The sequence below is a fragment of the Thalassophryne amazonica genome, chromosome 5 (genome assembly GCF_902500255.1).
Source record: "Thalassophryne amazonica chromosome 5, fThaAma1.1, whole genome shotgun sequence".
NCBI lineage: Eukaryota > Metazoa > Chordata > Actinopteri > Batrachoidiformes > Batrachoididae > Thalassophryne > Thalassophryne amazonica.
In genome coordinates, this window is record NC_047107.1 from 38,711,092 (window position 1) to 38,731,848 (window position 20,757).

At 39.8% G+C, this 20,757-nt stretch overlaps 1 protein-coding gene across 1 annotated transcript in view; it reads left to right on the top strand.

Moving 5' to 3' along the window:
- The window catches only part of polr3g (polymerase (RNA) III (DNA directed) polypeptide G), a 35,117-nt gene extending 18,306 nt beyond the window's left edge, over window positions 1-16,811 (top strand). The window contains exons 2-7 of the mRNA XM_034169556.1: window positions 1,357-1,486; window positions 3,118-3,180; window positions 3,271-3,330; window positions 3,404-3,468; window positions 16,146-16,268; window positions 16,359-16,811. Coding sequence (XP_034025447.1) covers window positions 1,357-1,486; window positions 3,118-3,180; window positions 3,271-3,330; window positions 3,404-3,468; window positions 16,146-16,268; window positions 16,359-16,448 — 531 coding nt within the window. The 3' untranslated portion in view covers window positions 16,449-16,811. The remainder of the gene's footprint in view (window positions 1-1,356; window positions 1,487-3,117; window positions 3,181-3,270; window positions 3,331-3,403; window positions 3,469-16,145; window positions 16,269-16,358) is intronic.
- Window positions 16,812-20,757: the final 3,946 nt, after the last annotated feature.

The window sequence follows — 20,757 nt, forward strand, 5'->3', positions numbered from 1 at the left end:
AAAATTAGTGCAGTATTTTAAAACTAAAACATATAGCTGATGTTTTCACTTTATAAAACTTCAGAAATGACGTTCATTTAAAAAACATGTCCGAAATTAGTTTTGTTAAAATTTTAACCATAAGTTAAAACTGTATGCCTCTGGATGACTTGAGTGATATTGCCGGTGAGTTAGTATGGTGTCAAGAGTAATTATCTTGTGCCTAGTGCTTCTCTGATTGTAGAGGACAGAGCGGTTTCACCTGAAACCAGCTCTCCTCTGTTTACAGCGAATAGAGCTGTTTATGTGCTACAAGACGTTTAACAGGTAAGTGCTAAAATCTTTGATATCAGACTTAACAAATGCTTTTAACTGATTAAGATTTATTCACTTGACCTACAAAAACATGTTAGCGATCTAAAAATTATCGGACAAAAAATTACCAGAAGATAATTGGTCCGTTGATGGTTTTCAACGTTATCTGAAAAGCTAATCCGATAATGAAAACATTAGCTTCGATAATTAGCAGTTAGCAGGTTGGCGGAACTGTGCCCACCACCACTGGAATTGAATTTTGAGTCCTGGCGCCCCAACCTGAAAAATCACAATATATCTACTATCATTAGTATCTCACACCTTGTGCTAAGAAACATAAATCTCTCTTTATGAAAAAGTTTAAATAAATTAGTTGTGAACTGCTATGGGGAGGACAGATTCAGTTTCTCTAGTGGATCATCTGTCGGAGAATCATAGACTCCTCTCGTGCATCCAAGTCACACATTTTGCTATTGTATCAAGATTTTTTTTTTTACCTAATGTTGACTGTTACTTCTCTTCCTCTATCAAGTATGATAAATGTGTCTACTTCTCATGTATTGACAATTATTATTCATCGAAAAGGTGTATTAACATTTGTTATGTTTGAGCATTGTCAGTGCCTTTAATAAATCATTCATAGCTATTGAACTATCAACATTTTGGCGTTTTTCTTTTCAGACTTGAATTCCTGAGAAATGTTTACTTTAGAATCAATGAAATTTCATTGAATCAGGTAATGTTGAAAATTTGGGCATTTTGGCAGTCAAATCTAGGTCAGACCTTGAACCTTGTCATATAGACAAACACATTCACACCTATGGTCAATTTCAAAATGTCCAGTTCACCAAACCTGCATGTCTTTGGAGGTGGGAGGAAGCTGGGACACCCAGAGAGAATACAGGCAAACATATAGAGAACAGGCAAACTTCACACAGAAAGGATGTGTATCATTAAATAAACCGTTGTGATTGCTTTTGTTTAACTGCTATTAACTGACATCACTGTTTATTTAAATTGGGCAATATTTGAGGCTTGTGCAAACTTCTCGTCTTCTTCCAGAACACGGAGTTTAAGCCTGTGCCGCTGAAAGCAGGTGATGACGAGGACTACATGCTGGCCTTAAAACAGGAGATGAGAGGAGCCATGCAGCGGCTGCCTCACCACATCAAACGTCAGGCCATGAGGGGAGGTGAGGAGGACAGACATGCATCAGAAAGCTGACAATTACCTGCTTTTAGAGAAAATGCAGCACTCAGGAACTGAGACGTTTAATTACGGTTCTATCTGAGGAAACGTGATGTAGAATAATATTGCATTAAAGCTTCAGCCTCATCTGACTGCTTTAAGCTAATATTTAGATGGCAATTTAAGTTTTCACCAGTGGGATAAATGTATTACTAACAAAAAGCAGATTTTTAACCACAATGTTTTGGTCCTAAATGGTTTCAAATGAACAATGTAGAGTTTTTATTGACAGAACTGGGGTGTAACTGTATGCTGATCCAATATCTTTAACTGTTGAACAGCGTTTCACATGGACTTTCTTCAGCCCCACACAAATGTCTGACCTTAGATCATGTCCACTCATCACTCTTGAAAGTTTCAAACATGGCGATGGTCAAAGACGTTGGCATAAATTTTCTACTGCAAATGAAACAAAAGGTTAGGCAGCAGTGGTGGTCTATGAGGCCCTTAACTTATTTCATGATACAATTTATATATAGTCATGTCTGGGAGCGTGCCGCATCCACAACACCACAGAATCACCTTGGGTCCCGGTTGTTACACTGCCCCCATGATTACTGGCATTATTGCGCCATTACGTACATATTGGAGTTTTCAGAAAATAGACACAGTAGACAGAAAAGTGCGAACACAAGGCTCCGTCCATGTCCATTTTTAACACTGAGCATCAGTGAGCCGTAATGGTAAAGATTATTTATGGTTGAGGCTCACCATGAGCATCAACCATAGTTAACATTACCGCAAGGGGGGAGATCACAAGGGGGTTGCAGGGTTTTGTTTGCTCTCAGGTAGTCAAATTTAGAAGTGCACGTGTTACATAAAGTCATAATAGCTCACTTATTGGATAATCAATAGCACTTAAAAGATTATTTTTCTTTGAATGAACCAAAGAGGTAAGGGCTGTAATTACAGTTATTACACTGTAATTATTTGTGGAATTACGGTAATTACAGGCAAGACGTCAAGTCAGCAGTCTTCCCCATGATTGTTGAGCCTACAGAACTAGACCGAGACACCAGTTAAAGGCCTTTGCAGGTGTTTTGAGTTAATTCGCTGATTAGTGTGTCACCAGGTGTCTTCAATATTGAACCTTTTTACAATATTCAAATTTTCTGAGATACTGAATTTTGGATTTTCATTAGTTGTCAGTTATAATCTTCAAAATTGAAAGAAATAAACATTTGAAATATATCAGTCTGTGTGGAATGAATGATATGAATAATATGCAAGTTTCACTTTTTGAATGGAAATACTGAAATAAATCAACTTTTTCATGATATTCTAATTATATGGACAGTGTGTGTGTGTGTGTGTGTGTGTGTGTGTGTGTGTGTGTGTGTGTGTGTGTGTGTGTGTGTGTGTGTGTATGTAAGGTAGATTTTCCCCCAAACAAAATTAGAATATATATGACAGATGCAACAACAAAGTTTTGAAATTACTGCTGTCATGGAGTTGTGTAGTTTACGGCTGAAAATTAGTCAAATCGGTTGTTTCTGTGTTGAACATAATGTGAAGCAAGAAAATAAGATTTTGTGTTAAAAGACTGAATTTGCTGCTGTTCGCATGGAGTGGAAGTGGAGAGATACACTGAGAGATACCTCAAGCAGCACCAGATGGAGGATGATGAGTGGACACCAGGTACTGCAAACTGACACAGAATGAGAGATTTGACAAGGCAAGAAAAAAAAAAAACAGGAATTATTGCAAATTGTCTCCATGATATTTCAGACTGGAACCGTTTCCCAAAAGAATTGATGCCACAGAAGAGAAAAATGAATCCTAAATCGGGTATATTAAAACTGCAATGTTTTATTTCATTCAGAGATGATAAGATTGATGACAGAATGCTTAAATCCAACAGGCACAAAGAAGAAATGTGTGAAGGTCTCACACAAAGACACAGAAGAAATGCTGAGTAGATTATATGTAAGTTTCATAGTTTTGTCATGAAAAGCACTAGTACAGTCATTTACGAGGTCTGTTAGAAAAGTATCTGACCTTTTTTATATTTTTCAAAAACCTGATGGATTTGAATCACGTGTGCTTGCATGAGCCAACCTTGAACCTTCATGCGCATGCGTGAATTTTTTCACGCCTGTCGATTGCGTCATTTGCTTGTAAGCAGCCTTTGTGTGAGGATGGGTGGAGTCTCGTCGTTTTTTCTTTGCAAGGAAAATGGCAGAACGACTGGAGCAGCGCGACTGCATCAAATTTTGCCAGAAACTGGGCAACAGCCAGGTGGAAACCATTCGGATTATTCAGACGGCTTTCGGTGACGATCCTCTGGGCATCACACAGATTAAGGAGCGGTACAACCAGTTTAAAGATGGCTGCACAACGGTGGCGAGCGAGCCGCGTGCTGGTCGGCATCAACACGCTGAAATGACCAGATCATTTCCAAAGTGAACACTGTGGTGATGTGGGACCATCGTGTGACTATCCGAAAAATTGCGGAAGAGGTGGACATCAGCACTTTTTCGGCACATTCCACTGTGACAGAAGACTTGGCCATGAAAAGAGTTGCAGTGAAATTCATGCCGATGGTTTCGGCACGAAGCTGCTGACAGAGCAAAAGCACCACCGTGTTGAAGCCTCACAGGACATGTTGTGACATGCCCAGCTCTTCCAAAATTTCTCGGATAGTCACACAACTGAAAAGCCACCGAAAGCCGTCTGAATCTTCCGAATGGTGGAAGAGGTGGGCATGATTTTTTGGAGTCCAGCATGTCCTGTGAGAATTCAACACGAAGGTGCTTTTGCTTTGGAAATGATCTGGTCATTTCAGCATGTTGATGGCCAACCGGAGCGCGGCGCACTCTCCACCATTGTGGGGCCGTCTTTAAACTGGTTGTACCGCTCCTTAATCCGTGTGATGCCCAAAGGATCGTCACCGAAAGCCGTCTGAATAATCCGAATGGTTTCCACCTGGCTGTCGCCCAGTTTCTGGCAAAATTTGATGCAATTGCGCTGCTCCAGTCGTTCTGCCATTTTCCTTGCAAAGAAAATCCGACGAGAGACTACACCCACCCTCACACAAAGGCTGCTTACAAGCAAATGACAAAATCGACAGGCGTGAAAAAATTCACGCATGCGCACGACGGTTCAAGGTTGGCTCATGCAAGCACACGTGATTCAAATCCATCAGGTTTTTGCAAAATATAAAAAGGTCTGATACTTTTCTAACAGATCTCGTAACAGAGGGACAACTTAAGTAAATGGGAAAGACCAGGTTTTAAATGATTATTTCATTGACCTCATATGCGTCAAATCAAGGCTTGCTTAGTGCAACTCTGCTGAATGTACATATCACTTAAGTAGAACCTCTTCAGCAGTGTGACACTGGGCAAAATGTCCAAACCACACATATAAGTGTAAAGATGATAGAGTGGGTGGGCTTCCTTTTCCTTCGGGATTTATTAAATTGATCTTATGTTATTGTGCAAATTGAAGTACCAAGTTATAAATACACTTCATGGAAATGTGTATTTACATTCTTAAAAAATGTAAGAGACATTTTTATGAGGTGGTTTTTCATGCAACTTGAAAAAGCCCCATTTCAAAAAAAAAAAAAAAACTGCAATGGATGACATTTTAAAATTCACAGAACTGTATGTGTGGATGAAGTAAGAGACTGGGAGCTTGTTAAATATGACGGGATTATTTTATGATAATATAGGATAAAAAAAAAAATTAAATAGCAATATTTAGCGGGCCTTATGTTGCCATCCAGGGTTGATCTGGGATACCTGTGTGTAGGTTCGTTGCACGCCAACAAACATGGACAATTGACCGATCCTCAGCCTGGTCCGATGGCTGGGAAATTGCAGATGTACGGGTTGTGAGGACCTGCTGCACCTTCATCCGCCGTCACAGCGTCTGTGTTACAAATCATCGCCTACTCCACCTGATCCACCATCAAGGACTTCTTCCATCGCCAGTACTATTGGGATTTTTGCAGGAATGCAAAACTCGGCAGCGGCATTCAATAACTCAGTGGAAATTGAAAATGCTGTCATTTCAGAACTCTTTTTTTTTCTTCTTATCGCTGTTCCAAAAATATACTGCCGAACGTTTCTACAAATCTGTAAAGGAAAACCATCTAGTGATGTTTTTTTTGGGGGGGTGGGGGGGTCAGTCTCTTGTCTGACAAAGCAGAAATGTTTAGTAGTTTTTTTACCATCATGATCCCAGGCTTTTTCCTGCATTTGTGACATTTTTTCTCTCTGCAGACTAAAACCACTGTACACCTGGTCAGTCAGTCAGTCTCACACGGTTGGAGTTGAACGTCCCTTCTTGTCATTGAACCAAGTCCATGAATGTCACCATCTGATGATGATGTCGACATATTGGCAAAACAGTCACTCAGATAACAGGCTTTTGAATTAGAAATCACATTTAAATCTTCTTCTTTGTCTTTCGGCTGTTCCCGTTAGGGGTCGCCACAGCAGATCAATCGTTTCCATCTCACCCTGTCCCCTGTATCTTCCTCTGTCACACCAACCACCTGCATGTCCTCTCTCAGCACATCCATGAACCTCCTCTTTGGTCTCCCTCTTCTCCTCCTGCCTGGTGGCTCCATCCTCAGCATCCTTCTCCCTATATACCCTGGGTCCCTCCTCTGCACATGTCCAAACCATCTCAATCTCGCCTCTCTGACTTTGTCTCCAAACCGTCCCACCTGAGCTGTCCCTCTGATATGTTCATTCCTAATCTTGTCCATTCTCGTCACTCCCAAAGAGAATCTCAACATCTTCAGCTCTGCCACCTCCAGCTCTGCCTCCTGTCTTTTTGTTAGTACCACTGTCTCTAAACCATACAACATAGCTGGTCTCACTACTGTTTTGTAAACTTTCCCCTTCACTCTTGCTGATATTCTTCGGTCACAAATCACTCCTGCCACCTTTCTCCACCCACTCCACCCTGCCTGCACTCTCTTCTTCACCTCTCTACCACACTCTCCATTACTTTGAACAGTTGGCCCCAAATGTTTAAACTCATCTACTTTCACCACTTCTACTCCTTGTAACTGCACTATTCCACTGGGCTCCCTCTCATTCACACACATGTACTCAGTCTTGCTTCTACTGACTTTCATTCCCCTTCTCTCCAAAGCATATCTCCACTTCTCCAGACTAGACTCAACTTGCTCTCTACTCTCACTACAGATCACAATGTCATCTGCAAACATCATAGTCCATGGGGACTCCTGTCTGATCTCATCTGTCAACCTGTCCATCACCACTGCAAACAAGAAAGGACTCAGAGCTAATCCTTGGTGTAACCCCACCTCCACCTTGAATGAGTCTGTCATTCCGACTGCGCATCTCACCGCTGTCACACTATTCTTGTACATGTCCTGCACTACCCTAACATACTTCTCTGCCACTCCAGACTTCCTCATACAATGCCACAACTCTTCTCTTGGCACCCTATCATAAGCTTTTTCTAAGTCCACAAACACACAATGTAACTCTTTCTGTCCTCCTCTGTACTTTTCCAACAGTATTCTCAGAGCAAACATTGCATCTGTAGTGCTCTTTCTCGGCATGAAACCATATTGCTGCTCACAGATCTTCACCTGTTTTCTAAACCTAGCTTCTACTACTCTTTCCCATAACTTCATGCTGTGGCTGATCAGCTTTGTGCCTCTGTAGTTACTGCAGCTCTGCACATCACCCTTGTTCTTGAAAATAGGAACCAGCACACTTCGTCTCCACTCCTCAGGCATCCTCTCACTTTCCAAGATTTTATTAAACAATCTGGTTAGAAACTCTACTGCCATCTCTTCTAGACATTTCCATGCCTCCATTGGAATGTCATCTGGACCAACTGCCTTTCCACTCTTCATCCTCTTCATAGCAGCCCTCACTTCTTCCTTGCTAATCTCTTTTACTTCCTGATTTACTCTCACCACATCATCCAGCCTTTTCTCTCGCTCATTTTCTTTATTCATTAACTCTTCAAAATATTCCCTCCACCTTCTCAGCACACACTCCTCACTTGTCAGCACATTACCATGTGCATCTTTTACCACCCTAACTTGCTTCACATCCTTTCCAGCTCTGTCCCTTTGTCTGGCCAATCGGTACAAGTCCTTTTCTCCTTCCTTACTATTCAACTTCTTGTACAGCTCGCAATATGCCTTTTCCTTTGCTTTTGCCACTTCTCTTCTCACCTTACGCCGCATCTCCTTGTACTCCTGTCTACTTTCTTCATCTCTCCGACTATCCCAAAACTTTATCGCCAACCTCTTTCTCCTTATGCTTTCCTGGACCTCTTCATTCCACCACCAAGTCTCCTTGTCTTCCTTCCACTGTCCAGATGTCATACCCAGTACTGCCCTAGCTGTCTCCCTCACCACATCTGGAGTACTTTTCCAGTTGTCCAAAATTGCTTCCCCTCCAACTAGTGCTTCTCTCACCTGCTCGCTAAATTTCACACAACAGTCTTCCTCCTTCAGCTTCCACCATCTGATCCTTTGTTGAGCTCTCACTCTCTTCTTCTTCTTTACCTCTAAAGTCATCCTACAAACAACCATCCTATGCTGTCTAGTGACACTCTCTCCTGCTACCACCTTACAGTCTGTGATTTCTTTTAGCTTGCATCTCCAATAAAGAATGTAGTCCACCTGTGTGCACCTTCCTCCACTCTTATATGTTACCCTGTGCTCCTCCCTTTTCTTAAAGTAGGTATTCACCACAGCCATTTCCATCCTTTTTGCAAAATCAACTACCATCTGTCCTTCCCCATTCCTATCCTTGATACCATATCTACCCATTACTTCCTCATCACCTCTGTTCCCTTCACCAACATGCCCATTGAAGTCTGCTCCTATCACCACTCTTTCATGCTTGGGCACACTCTCCACCACCTCATCTAACACACTCCAGAAATCTTCTTTCTCCTTCATCTCACAACCTACCTGTGGGGCATATGCACTGATGATATTCATCATCATCCCTTCAATTTCCAACTTCACACTCATCACCCTGTCAGACACTTGCTTAACCTCCAACACACTTTTAACATATTCTTCCTTTAAAATGACCCCAACACCATTTCTCTTCCTGTCCTCACCATGGTACAACAACTTGTACCCACTGCCGATGCTCCTGCTCTTACTTCCCTTCCACTTGGTCTCTTGCACACACAATATGTCTACCTTTCTCCTCTCCATCCTATCAGCCAGCTCTCTCCCTTTACCAGTCATACTACCAACATTCAGAGTCCCCACTCTCATTTCCACCCTTCTAGTTTTCTTCTTCTCCCGCTGTTCGTGGCAGCGTTTTCCTCCTCTTCTTCGTCCTCTTCGCCCAGCAGTAGCCCAATTTCCATCGGCACCCTGTTGGGCAATAGCACCGGTGGCGGACGTTGTTAACCCGGGCCGCGACCGATCCGGTATGGGAATTCGATTCTGAGTCTGCATAGTTGGGTTGGCTTGTTTTATGCTGGATGCCCTTCCTGACGCAACCCTCCTCATTTATCCGGGCTTGGGACCGGCACTCAGAACGTACTGGCTGCACACCCCATGTGGCTGAGTTAGAAATCACATTTAAATGTGTACCTAAAATAAGGCAAAGTTATTGAGATGAGTAGGAGACATGCAGGTGTTTGTTTAAGATTTTAAAAACATATTTCTTCTGCAAGAAATTCAGAGAGAAACTGGGTGAAGGATACCATTATTTACCGTAGATTAGCTCATACAACCTCGGTCACATTAAGGATTATGATCTCACTGCAGTCACCTACAATCTGTTAATGTTATTAACTCTGCATTGTGCTAGGGCTACACATGATGGTTATTTCCAGTCTTTAAAAAAAAAAATCTGGTACAAACCTGATGTTCAAGTTGTAGGAAAATTATCAAATTCTTATATTCAAGAGTTTAATGTAAGTTTGGCAGTTTATTGATTAGTTGTTTTTAGGTTTAAAGAGAACTGTGGAGAAAGGCATACTGGTTACAAAAGGAAAACAAAGACACAACTAATGGATAAAATCATCTTAAAGATGACTCCATTGGACTATACAGGTGTGTAATGAATTTACTAAAAAGAAAAAAACATGACTCGGAGAGAATGTTTGGGTTTTCTTTTTTTTGTTTGTTTTTTCCTGCCAAGCTTCCACTCTACACTCCAATTCAATAGGTGGCAGTAATGCACAAAACTCCGCTTTTGTCCAACTTCTATTAACTCGAGAGAAGAGTTTCAGCTTGATTATTGTTGTCGGACAGAAAAGAGGGCGTGTCCGTGCGGCGCAGCATGCCGAGATCAAAGGAGATGCCGCACGGGCTGAGAGAGAAAATCGTAGAAGTCTATCAGTCGGGGAAAGGTTACAGAACCGTTTCTAAGGCTCTGGGACTGCACCGATCCACAGTCAGAGCCGTTATCCACAAATGGAAAAAAAACGGGAACAGTCATGACCCTCCCCAGGAGCGGCCGGCCAACCAAATCCACGTCACGAACGTTCCCGCCACGAGCACGAAAAAAAGAACCGAAACCAACGGTCACCTCAGGAAAGGTCAGAGTTCACCGTCACAGAGGGGAGGGGCGTGTCTATGTGTGTGGATGTCCTGTGGACTGACGGTCCAAAGTGGAACAGTTAATAAAACTTGCTGATTGATTAATTGATTTTTATTCGCATAAAGAATGTAAATATAAAACGACACAAATGGGTGTTTTAAATATATTATAAATAAATTGAATATACAGGGTAACAAAAAAGTAAAACACTTAACAAGTAGCAATCATATATCAACATGTCCAAAGTTTTTAAAAAATATACTAAAGGGCAGTGGTTAAGTAACTAAAAAAAAAAAAAACTGGTTAAAAATAACTAGTAATAAATTGGTTCTCAGCTTGTTAAGCCAACTTTTGAAATAAAAAGTGCAGAATATTGTTTTAGAGCAGCAACGATTAATCAATTATTATTCGACTATTGAAATAATCATTTGATTTCAGCTTCTTAAATGTGAATATTTTTTGTTTATTTAACTTGCTGCATTGTCTAGCAGTAAACAGTATTTCTGGGTTGTTGAGAAAACGAGACATTCAAAGGCGCCATCTTGGGCTCTGGGTAACTACAGATTGGGTGGTTGCTGTCTAGGACTTCACTTACCAAAAAGTAGTACATGGAAGCATGTTTCAGGTATACTTCCAGTTTACTTTTATATACTTATCAGTACTATTGGTAAGGGTTGGTGCAGTTCCGTAGTGTGATGGATGTGATGAGGTGCAGCGTCAGCCCACTGCCAGACCTGACCATCTTGTAATTGTTGAGATGCCCATTATCTTACATTTGGCATGTCATAATTGCAACTTTATATGTTGTAAATCCAGTTAAAGCTATTATGTTGTAGGTCCTAAGCCTTAGGCTCTCATATGAAGTGCTATTTTGGAATTATGATGTATTCTGATTTCTACAGGTGATCATTGTTGGTAGATTGGGTTGTGGATTAAAGGATACATTACCGATTCCTATCTTGTTTGTGTGTTGAAGTGTCCTTAAGCAAGATACAAACCCCAAATTTCCACCGCAGTTAGCATCTTGTGTAGGTGCTGCTGGCATCTGTGAGAATATGATTCCTGTCATGTTGGATAAAAGGATCTGCAAAATGCATATAATTGCGATACTTTTTACAAAAATACTAACTTAAAATTTCACAATTATGAGAAAACACTGCATGAAGGGATAACAATTTTAATAAGATGTGGATTTCATTTTTGTAATGTATGTAGACGTTAGAAATTTGGGTAGCATAGCAATTAAAGATTTATGCGACATGGTAAATCAGTTGGGAGTGTTTACCAAGGTTTCACATGAGATAAAACTATTTTGGACATGATATACTTTGAAATGACTTCCTATCATGTTAATAATGCTAGTAAAAACTATAATGTTTGATTTATCCTGCTAATATTCCTCAGAATGCTATAAGGATATTACCATTTCTGAATAAAGCATAGTTTGCATGGCAAACTCTCGTTTCAGGGGCTGCATCTTTTGAAGTCAGATCTAGCCTTCCGATACAGAGGAGGTTGAACCAACCATTCTGAAATAAGACTGTCTAGCCCACAGAGGACTGTGTGATTGCATCATTAGCAGATCCCATCAGATCTAGCCTTTGTTACTTAGCAACCATGACAGCTGCATGCAAAAAGCTAGCATAATGGGCACAACCCATAGTTTATCATTTTTAAATATTTATTAACATTACTTACAGTAGTGTTCAGAATAATAGTAGTGCTATGTGACTAAAAAGATTAATCAATTTTTGAGTATATTTCTTATTGTTACATGGAAACAAGGTACCAGTAGATTCAGTAGATTCTCACAAATCCAACAAGATCAAGCATTCATGATATGCACTCTTAAGGCTATGAAATTGGGCTTTTAGTAAAAAAAAGAAAAGAAAAGGGGGTGTTCACAATAATAGTAGCATCTGCTGTTGATGCTGCAAACTCAAAACTATTATGTCCAAACTGCTTTTTTAGCAATCCTGTGAATCACTAAGCTAGTATTTAGTTGTATAACCACAGTTTCTCATGATTTCTTCACATCTGCGAGGCATTAATTTTGTTGGTTTGGAACCAAGATTTTGCTCGTTTACTAGTGTGCTTGGGGTCATTGTCTTGTTGAAACACCCATTTCAAGGGCATGTCCTCTTCAGCACAAGGCAGCATGACCTCTTCAAGTATTTTGACATATCCAAACTGATCCATGATACCTGGTATGTGATGTATAGGCCCAACACCCTAGTAGGAGAAACATGCCCATATCATGATGCTTGCACCACCATGCTTCACTGTCTTCACTGTGAACTGTGGCTTGAATTCAGAGTTTGGGGGTCGTCTCACAAACTGTCTGCGGCCCTTGGACCCAAAAAGAACAGTTTTACTCTCATCAGTCCACAAAATATTCCTCCATTTCTCTTTAGGCCAGGTGATGTGTTCTTTGGCAAATTGTAACCTCTTCTGCACATGTCTTTTATTTAACAGAGGGACTTTGCAGGGGATTCTTGCAAATAAATTAGCTTCACACAGGCGTCTTCTAACTGTCACAGCACTTACAGGTAACGCCAGTCTGTCTTTGATCATCCTGGAGCTGATCAATGGAGGGGCCTTTGCCATTCTGGTTATTCTTCTATCCATTTTGACGGTTGTTTTCCATTTTCTTCCACGCGTCTCTGGTTTTTTTTGTCCATTTTAAAGCATTGGAGATCATTGTAGATTAACAGCCTATAATTTTTTGCACCTGCGTATAAGTTTTCCCCTCTCCAATCAACTTTTTAATCAAACTACGCTGTTCTTCTGAGCAATGTCTTGAACGTCCCATTTTCCTCAGGCTTTCAAAGAGAAAAGCATGTTCAACAGGTGCTGGCTTCATTCTTAAATAGGGGACACCTGATTCACACCTGTTTGTTCCACAAAATTGACGGACTCACTGACTGAATGCCACACTATTATTGTGAACACCCCCTTTTCTACTTTTCTTTACTACAACCCCTGGCAGAAATTATGGAATCACCGGCCTCGGAGGATGTTCATTCAGTTGTTTAATTTTCTAGAAAAAAGCAGATCACAGACATGACACAAAACTAAAGTCATTTCAAATGGCAACTTTCTGGCTTTAAGAAACACTATAAGAAATCAGGAAAAAAAAATTGTGGCAGTCAGTAACAGTTACTTTTTTAGACCAAGCAGAGGGAAAAAAATATGGAATCACTCAGTTCTGAGGAAAAAATTATGGAATCATGAAAAACAAAAGAACGCTCCAACACATCACTAGTATTTTGTTGTACCACCTCTGGCTTTTATAACAGCTTGCAGTCTCTGCGGCGTGGACTTAATGAGTGACAAACAGTACTCTTCATCAATCTGGCTCCAACTTTCTCTGATTACTGTTGCCAGATCAGCTTTGCAGGTTGGAGCCTTGTCATGGACCATTTTCTTCAACTTCCACCAAAGATTTTGAAATTGGATTAAGAGCCGGACTATTTGCAGGCCATGACATTGACCCTGTGTGTCTTTTTGCAAGGAATGTTTTCACAGTTTTTGCTCTATGGCAAGATGCATTATCATCTTGAAAAATGATATCATCATCCCCAAACATCCTTTCAATTGATGCGATAAGTGTCCAAAATATCAACGTAAACTTGTGCATTTATTAATGATGTAATGACAGCCATCTCCCCAGTGCCTTTACCTGACATGCAGCCCCATATCATCAATGACTGTGGAAATTTACATGTTCTCTTCAGGCAGTCATCTTTATAAATCTCATTGGAATGGCACCAAACAAAAGCTCCAGCATCATCACCTTGCCCAATGCAGATTCGAGATTCATCACTGAATATGACTTTCATCCAGTCATCCACAGTCCACGATTGCTTTTCCTTAGCCCGTTGTAACCTTGTTTTTTTCTGTTTAGGTGTTAATGATGGCTTTCGTTTAGCTTTTCTGTATGTAAATCCCATTTCCTTTAGGCGGTTTCTTACAGTTCGGTCACAGATGTTGACTCCACTTTCCTCCCATTCGTTCGTCATTTGTTTTGTTGTGCATTTTAGATTTTTGAGACATGTTGCTTTAAGTTTTCTGTCTTGACGCTTTGATGTCTTCCTTGGTCTACCAGTATGTTTGCCTTTAACAACCTTCCCATGTTGTTTGTATTTGATCCAGAGTTTAGACACAGCTGACTGTGAACAACCAACATCTTTTGCAACATTGCATGATGATTTACCCTCTTTTAAGAGTTTGATAATCCTCTCCTTTGTTTCAATTGACATCTCTCATGTTTGAGCCATGATTCATGTCAGTCCACTTGGTGCAACAGCTCTCCAAGGTGTGATCACTCCTTTTTAGATGCAGACTAATGAGCAGATCTGATTTGATGCAGGTGTTAGTTTTGGGGATGAAAATGTACAGGGTGATTCCATAATTTATTCCTCAAAATTGAATGAGTCCATATTTTTTTCCCTCTGCTTGGTCTAAAAAAGTAACCATTACTGACTGCCACAATTATTTTTCCTGATTTCTTATAGTGTTTCTTAAAGCCAGAAAGTTACCATTTGAAATGACTTTAGTTTTGTGTCATGTCTGTGATCTGCTTTTTTTCTACAAAATTAAACAACTGAAAGAACATCCTCCGAGGCCGGTGATTCCATAATTTTTGCCAGGGGTTGTAATAGCCCAATTTCATAGCCTTAAGAGTGTGCATATCATGAATGCTTGGTCTTGTTGGATTTGTGAGAATCTACTGGTACCCTGTTTCCATGTAACAATAAGAAATATACTCAAAACCTGGATTAGTCTTTTTAGTCACATAGCACTACTATTATTCTGAACACTACTGTATTTACAGGTGTACACATGGAGCTGATTTTAATCTTATTTTTTTTATTTATCAACAATTTTGTCTTTAAAAAAAAATCACACCTTAGTGCAGCAGGTAATTGAAGCAATCGTTCAAATGGTGAAACAAGCACCAAATTTGGCACAAATACTCCTTAAACATTAGTCTTCTGAAAAAAACCCGCTTGCCTCTTGAATTTTCAAAAGGCAGTCAGGTCGGGGTCTGTTGAGGATTTACACAGGGGTCAAAAACTGAAAATGCTCTCATATTGAAACCTATACCACGTTATTTGTCTGATCATAACGATTACAAAATGGTATAGTTTGGGCTATCTACGAATGTTCTGGAGTTATGGAGTAAAAACAGCAAGAATGGTGACAAAGGTGAGTTTCAGTTTGTACAGGAGTCAAAAGTTAAAGTTTCTCCAAGTTTGCTAAAAGGTGGTGCAAATTATTAGTTGAGTTAATAGGGTTTCAAAAAGGAATAGTTTGCACCATGTGCCATCCATAGTTATCATGGGGTAACATATGTCACATGTCATAGAATCCAATGGACATCAACATTGTTTGACCTTTACTGTGGAGACCAAGCATTCAACACAGTCAGAACTATTCCATTTAATAATCCTATTAGCGCAACCAATAATTTGCACCACTTTTTACCAAAACTGGAGTAACTTTAACTTTTGACCCCTGCACAAACTGAAACTGACCTTTGTCACCATTCTTGCTGTTTTTACCCCATAACTCCATAACATTCATTCGTAGATAGCCCAAACTATACCTTTTTGGAATCGTTATGATCAGACAAATAACGTGGTATAGGTTTCAATATGATGAGAGCATTTTCAATTTTTGACCCCTACCTGGCTGCCTTTTGAAAATTCAAGTGGCAAGCAGATTTTTTTTCAAAAGACTAATGTTTAAGGAGTATTTGTGACGAATTTGGTGCTTGTTTCACCATTTGAACGATTCCATGGTAAATATTCTGTTATCTGCTGCACTACCTGTTGTATCCTTAGTTTTCAGGGAAAAGAAGGCTGAATTCCAAGGAGCCTTCAAAACGAGACAGCATAGTCACGCCACTATGATGCATGTTGTCCATGAATGCAGACTTCAAAGGATGCAGCCTCTTAACTAGCACAGCCATAGCCTGAGTTTGAATTGCATACACTAATAGTTGGCAGGTCCCTGGATGTTGCAGTATGAGTAATTGCAATGTGAAACACAGCTGGTTTGATCTTGTCAATTTTGAAGGAACTGGAAAAGAAGGATGGCATGAGCCCTGAAAACTCAGATGATGAGAAGGAAAAGAAAAAGAATGAGGATGAAGAGGAACAAATTGAAGAGGAAGAGTATGAAGAAGAAGAAATCGAAGAGGTCTGCTGTCAAATCAGAAAGACAAACTCGCAAATGCCTGGAAATAACAAAATACTTGTATTTAACCATATTTCTTTTGTCTTTCTCCAGGAAAATGATTACATTGAAACATATTTTGACAACGGTGAAGACTTTGCTGCAGACAGTGATGACAACATGGACGGTGAAGCGACATACTGACAATATTTGGCCTTCAGTCATGCAAATGAAAACAAGTGCACAATGAGCTCCTGGACAGTGAGATTGATGCTATAATTTAAGAACATTTCTTTAGCATGGCATAATTTACAAAGTGTGAATACTGGTAATCATGCAACTGCCAACTTAATACTTGAGTGTAAATGTCCATTGAATTAATATTTTAAGGTATCTGCATGTAAATTCCTGTTCAGTGTGAAACAGCCTTCAGTATTGTACATATGAAGATAGTTTTGTTGGCTTTACTACGATCCTAACGGGGAATATTGTAATTTTGTATAAATAAGAAATGGCAATCTGTGCACTGGCATTAGTTTATTGAAAATAAAGTTGGTTAATCTTCAACCTGTAGCACACTTCCACAGGATAAAAGGCACATATGTCAAAAGTACAACTATTTGTCAGGGAAAAGGTGGCTATACAGCAAGTTTAAAAATGTAAAATTTACAACTGTCACTGTAGAAACACTGTATATTCTACTTCTCCACCATGCGCTTGCTTTTGATTTTACTAACATTGTTCATTGTAAGCAAGACAATTCAGGAACATAATTGAAATGGCAACATCCAATACGCTTCACTTTCTTCAGATTTTTTGTTAGTCTTATTCCAAAATGAATGTTCTACACACAATACCCCATAATGACAACGTGGAAGGTTTTTTTTTTGTTTTTTTTTAGATTTTTGCAAATTTATTAAAAACAGCTAAGAAATCACACGTACATAAATGTTTACAGTTTTTGCCACAAAGCTAAAAAAAAAATTGTGCTCAGGTGCATCTGGTTTCCGTTGATCATCCTTGAGATGCTGCTACAGCTTAATTGGAATTCACCTGGGGTAAATTCAGTTGATTGGACATGATTTGGAAAGACACACCTGTATACATATAAGGTCCCACACTTCGACGGTGCATATCAGAGAACAAAAAATAAATAAAAACATACGTCATGCTGTGGGAATGTTTTTCAGTGGCAGGAATTGGGAGACTTGTCAGGAAAGGGAAAGATGAATGCAGCAATCTAGAGACATCCTGGATGAAAACCTGTTCTAGAGTGCTCTTGACCTCAGAATGTAACGATGGTTCATCTTTCAGCAGGACAATGATGCGAAGCACACAGCCAGTGTTGCCAACTCCTCAGTAAGAAAAGTAGCTATTGGCTGTCCTAAAAGTCGCTAAATGATGTAATTGTCTAATATGCATATTATTTGCATAATGATGTAACAGATGCTGTGGTCTTCTCTGTGTCAGCCTGATCCCGTCAGATCTCAGAAGCTAAGCAGAGCAGGATCTGGTTAGTACTTGGATGGGAGACCTCTTTGGAACACCAGCAGCTGTGTGTGTTTCTCCAGGTAAAACTAGAGTTGCGTCAGGAAGGGCAAAACTTGTGCCAATTACCAATGCGGATCTTGCTGTATCCGCTGTGGTGACCCCGAATAAAACCGGGAGCAGTCGAATGAACAGATGAACAATGTAACAGATGCTGTAGGAAAAGCCAATAACATTGTGGGACAGTCAAAAATGAGTACATTAATATTTAGAACTACAAATAAACTTGATCCTTAGTTTACTTTGCCATTAAAATTGACCATCACTTCTCAAAATAAAATAATGTATCCATGCCAGGCTGCGAGGCAAATGTTAGTAGGTTGACAGAGTCCAAGTGTGGTTTGTGATTCAGTGACCAGATCATTGCAGCAGCAGTGATTTAGGTGAGAAATTTTTAGATCCCGCTCTGAAACGGGGAGGGATCAGCCGCAACGACGGCATTGTGCATGCGTGATTCGTTTGCATTTTGAATGCGGAGGAGTGTAGCTCTCCATCCAATCTGCTCCCAGTCCTTTGCACCAGTGTACTGACCACTTGCGACTGCTTTGGGGCGGTTGGATTTCACAGCAGCACCCACTGCCTCTCAGTGAGAACAGAAACTGTAGATCAATACGTGCTTTCACTTTTGAAACAAACACCAGAAAAGTTTCTCATGACGCCAGGAAAAGTAGCTAGATTCATCGCTAGTCGCTTTTGAGAAAATGAGTTGTCAAGAGGGTTTGGAAAGTACCAGATTTAGTGAGAAAGACGCCAAGTTGGCGTCACCACACACAGCCAGAATGTCCTTGACGCAGCCAGAGTCCAGACCTGAATCTGATTGAACATCTCTGGAGAGATCTGAAAATGGCTGTGCACTGATGCTCCCCATCCAACCTGATGGTGCTTGAGAGGTGCTGCAAAGAGGAATAGGTAAAACCACCAAAGACAGGCGTGCCAACCTTGTGGCATCATGTTCAAGAAGACTTGAGGCTGTAATTGCTGCCAAAGGTGCAGCAACAAGGTCTTGAGCACGGGATGTGAATATGTCTGTACATGTCATCCCTTAGTTTATTTTTTAATAAATTTGCAAAAATTTCAAAAAGTCATTATGGGATGTTGTGAGTAGAATTTTGAGGGGAAAAAAATGACTCAATTTTAGAATAAGGTAACAAAATGTGGAAGTGAAGTGCTGTGAATCCAGATTAGGGTGGTCCATAAAAATGGTCAAAATTTTTTTTTCAAAAAACTTCAAGTCTCACCCTCTAAATTTGTTGTACCTAACATAAAAACACATCATGTACAATTTCATAAAACTCTAATAATTTTTACTGGTAGCACACAGCCCTTAAAGATTTTGCTCGCAATAACTTTGTCATATAGTATGGTCATTTCCAAATTATTTCTGTCAGTTTAATATTGATATGTCAGGACAGAAATTATGGCAATACATTGGAAAATCAAATCTTTTCATATCCCATAAAATAGTTAACACTAAAACATGAATTGTGAGATGCAGTTCTCGTACATGTATCATGCTCCTACAATACCTACATACTGGGGTAGCGAAGATTTTGTAACAAACATTGCATTTTCATTTTATTGAAATACTGTTTCATTATTGATAAATTTAAATAAGTCTATGCTTTATATATTTCCACATATATTTTAATCTAGCTCCAAACAATAATATTCTTTATGCCTTGCAGTACTTAATATTCAGAAATGTATGAATCAGCACAAGAACCAATTATACAGCTGTGTAACATAAGAGAACATCCTTTACATGATGATATTTAAGTTGCTTGCATCATGACCAAGACTTGCTGCCGTTTCAGTCAGAATATAGGTGGCACTTCTGTTTGTTGTTTTGGTCCTATCCAATGCTGCTGCAAGTCCTGGTGTTACAACAGCTTTAATTTTACTGGCTTTTTGTGGCACTGGCATAACAAATTCTTCATCTGGACTTTCTGTGTTCTCTTCACTCTGGCTGGAGACAGTGTCAGGTAGTGAGACATTAGATGGTCCAGGCTTCTCCAGTTTCTCTTTGTATTTTGCTTCTGCAGCTTTCCTTTTTTCTGCTCTTTGTTCTTTGGCAGTTTGTATTTTATCTATGCCTGTCATGCATCCTCTACCTTTCTCTCGCTGAGCAAGTAGGAACTGTCTGTCATCTTCAAACTTTATCATTGTTAGGACATCCTGATGTGCCATGTCAAACAAGTCCTCCAAAGATTCACAAAACACTGTTTCATCTTTCTTCTGCTTGTCTGTATTGCGATTCTTGGTCTTTTTCAATGTTTTCCATTTTCCGAACACCTTTTCTAACTTTGTGATCAGATGCTGCTTTGCCCTCAGTGGGATTCTAGCTCTCTCCCAAAAAGGAATTGCCATGTCTATAGAGGTCACAGCAGCATCATGGACAGTTTTCTTCAAATCAGTGTGTTTGAAGAAAATACCTTGAGTATTTGCCCATTTGAGGGCAATTTGTTTCCCTTTATTTCAGTCGGTGGAACCAATAAGGTATACAAATGTTCTACTTCTAGTAGCTGACATGTTTTACTGAAGTTCCCAGTTAATGATTAAGCATGTTAAGTCAGCAAGTGTCTCTTTTTACATTTATCTCATGTTAGATTCACCATCACCAAAGATCTGAAAGAAAAGAAGCTGTGAATTGAAGCAAAATTTTCAGCTTGTAGCCTAAAATAACATTTTTGAAAGTATGTTTGAGAAATATTTAAACCCAGGTATAGTTTTAAATTGAATATAAAATTATACTTTAGTTACACTCAGGTGGTTAAATTCTATCCTCTTTAAAAGTGATGTGATTAGATACTGGATAACCTATTGCACGGGCACTCGGGCAGCGATAATTGATGTATTTACAACCTTCAGCTATGATGTGCTACCTCTAAATATTAATGTATGACAAAAATATCTGGCAGGCTTTCTTTTTTCCCCAAAGCATCATAAAATGAAGGGGTGAGAGTAA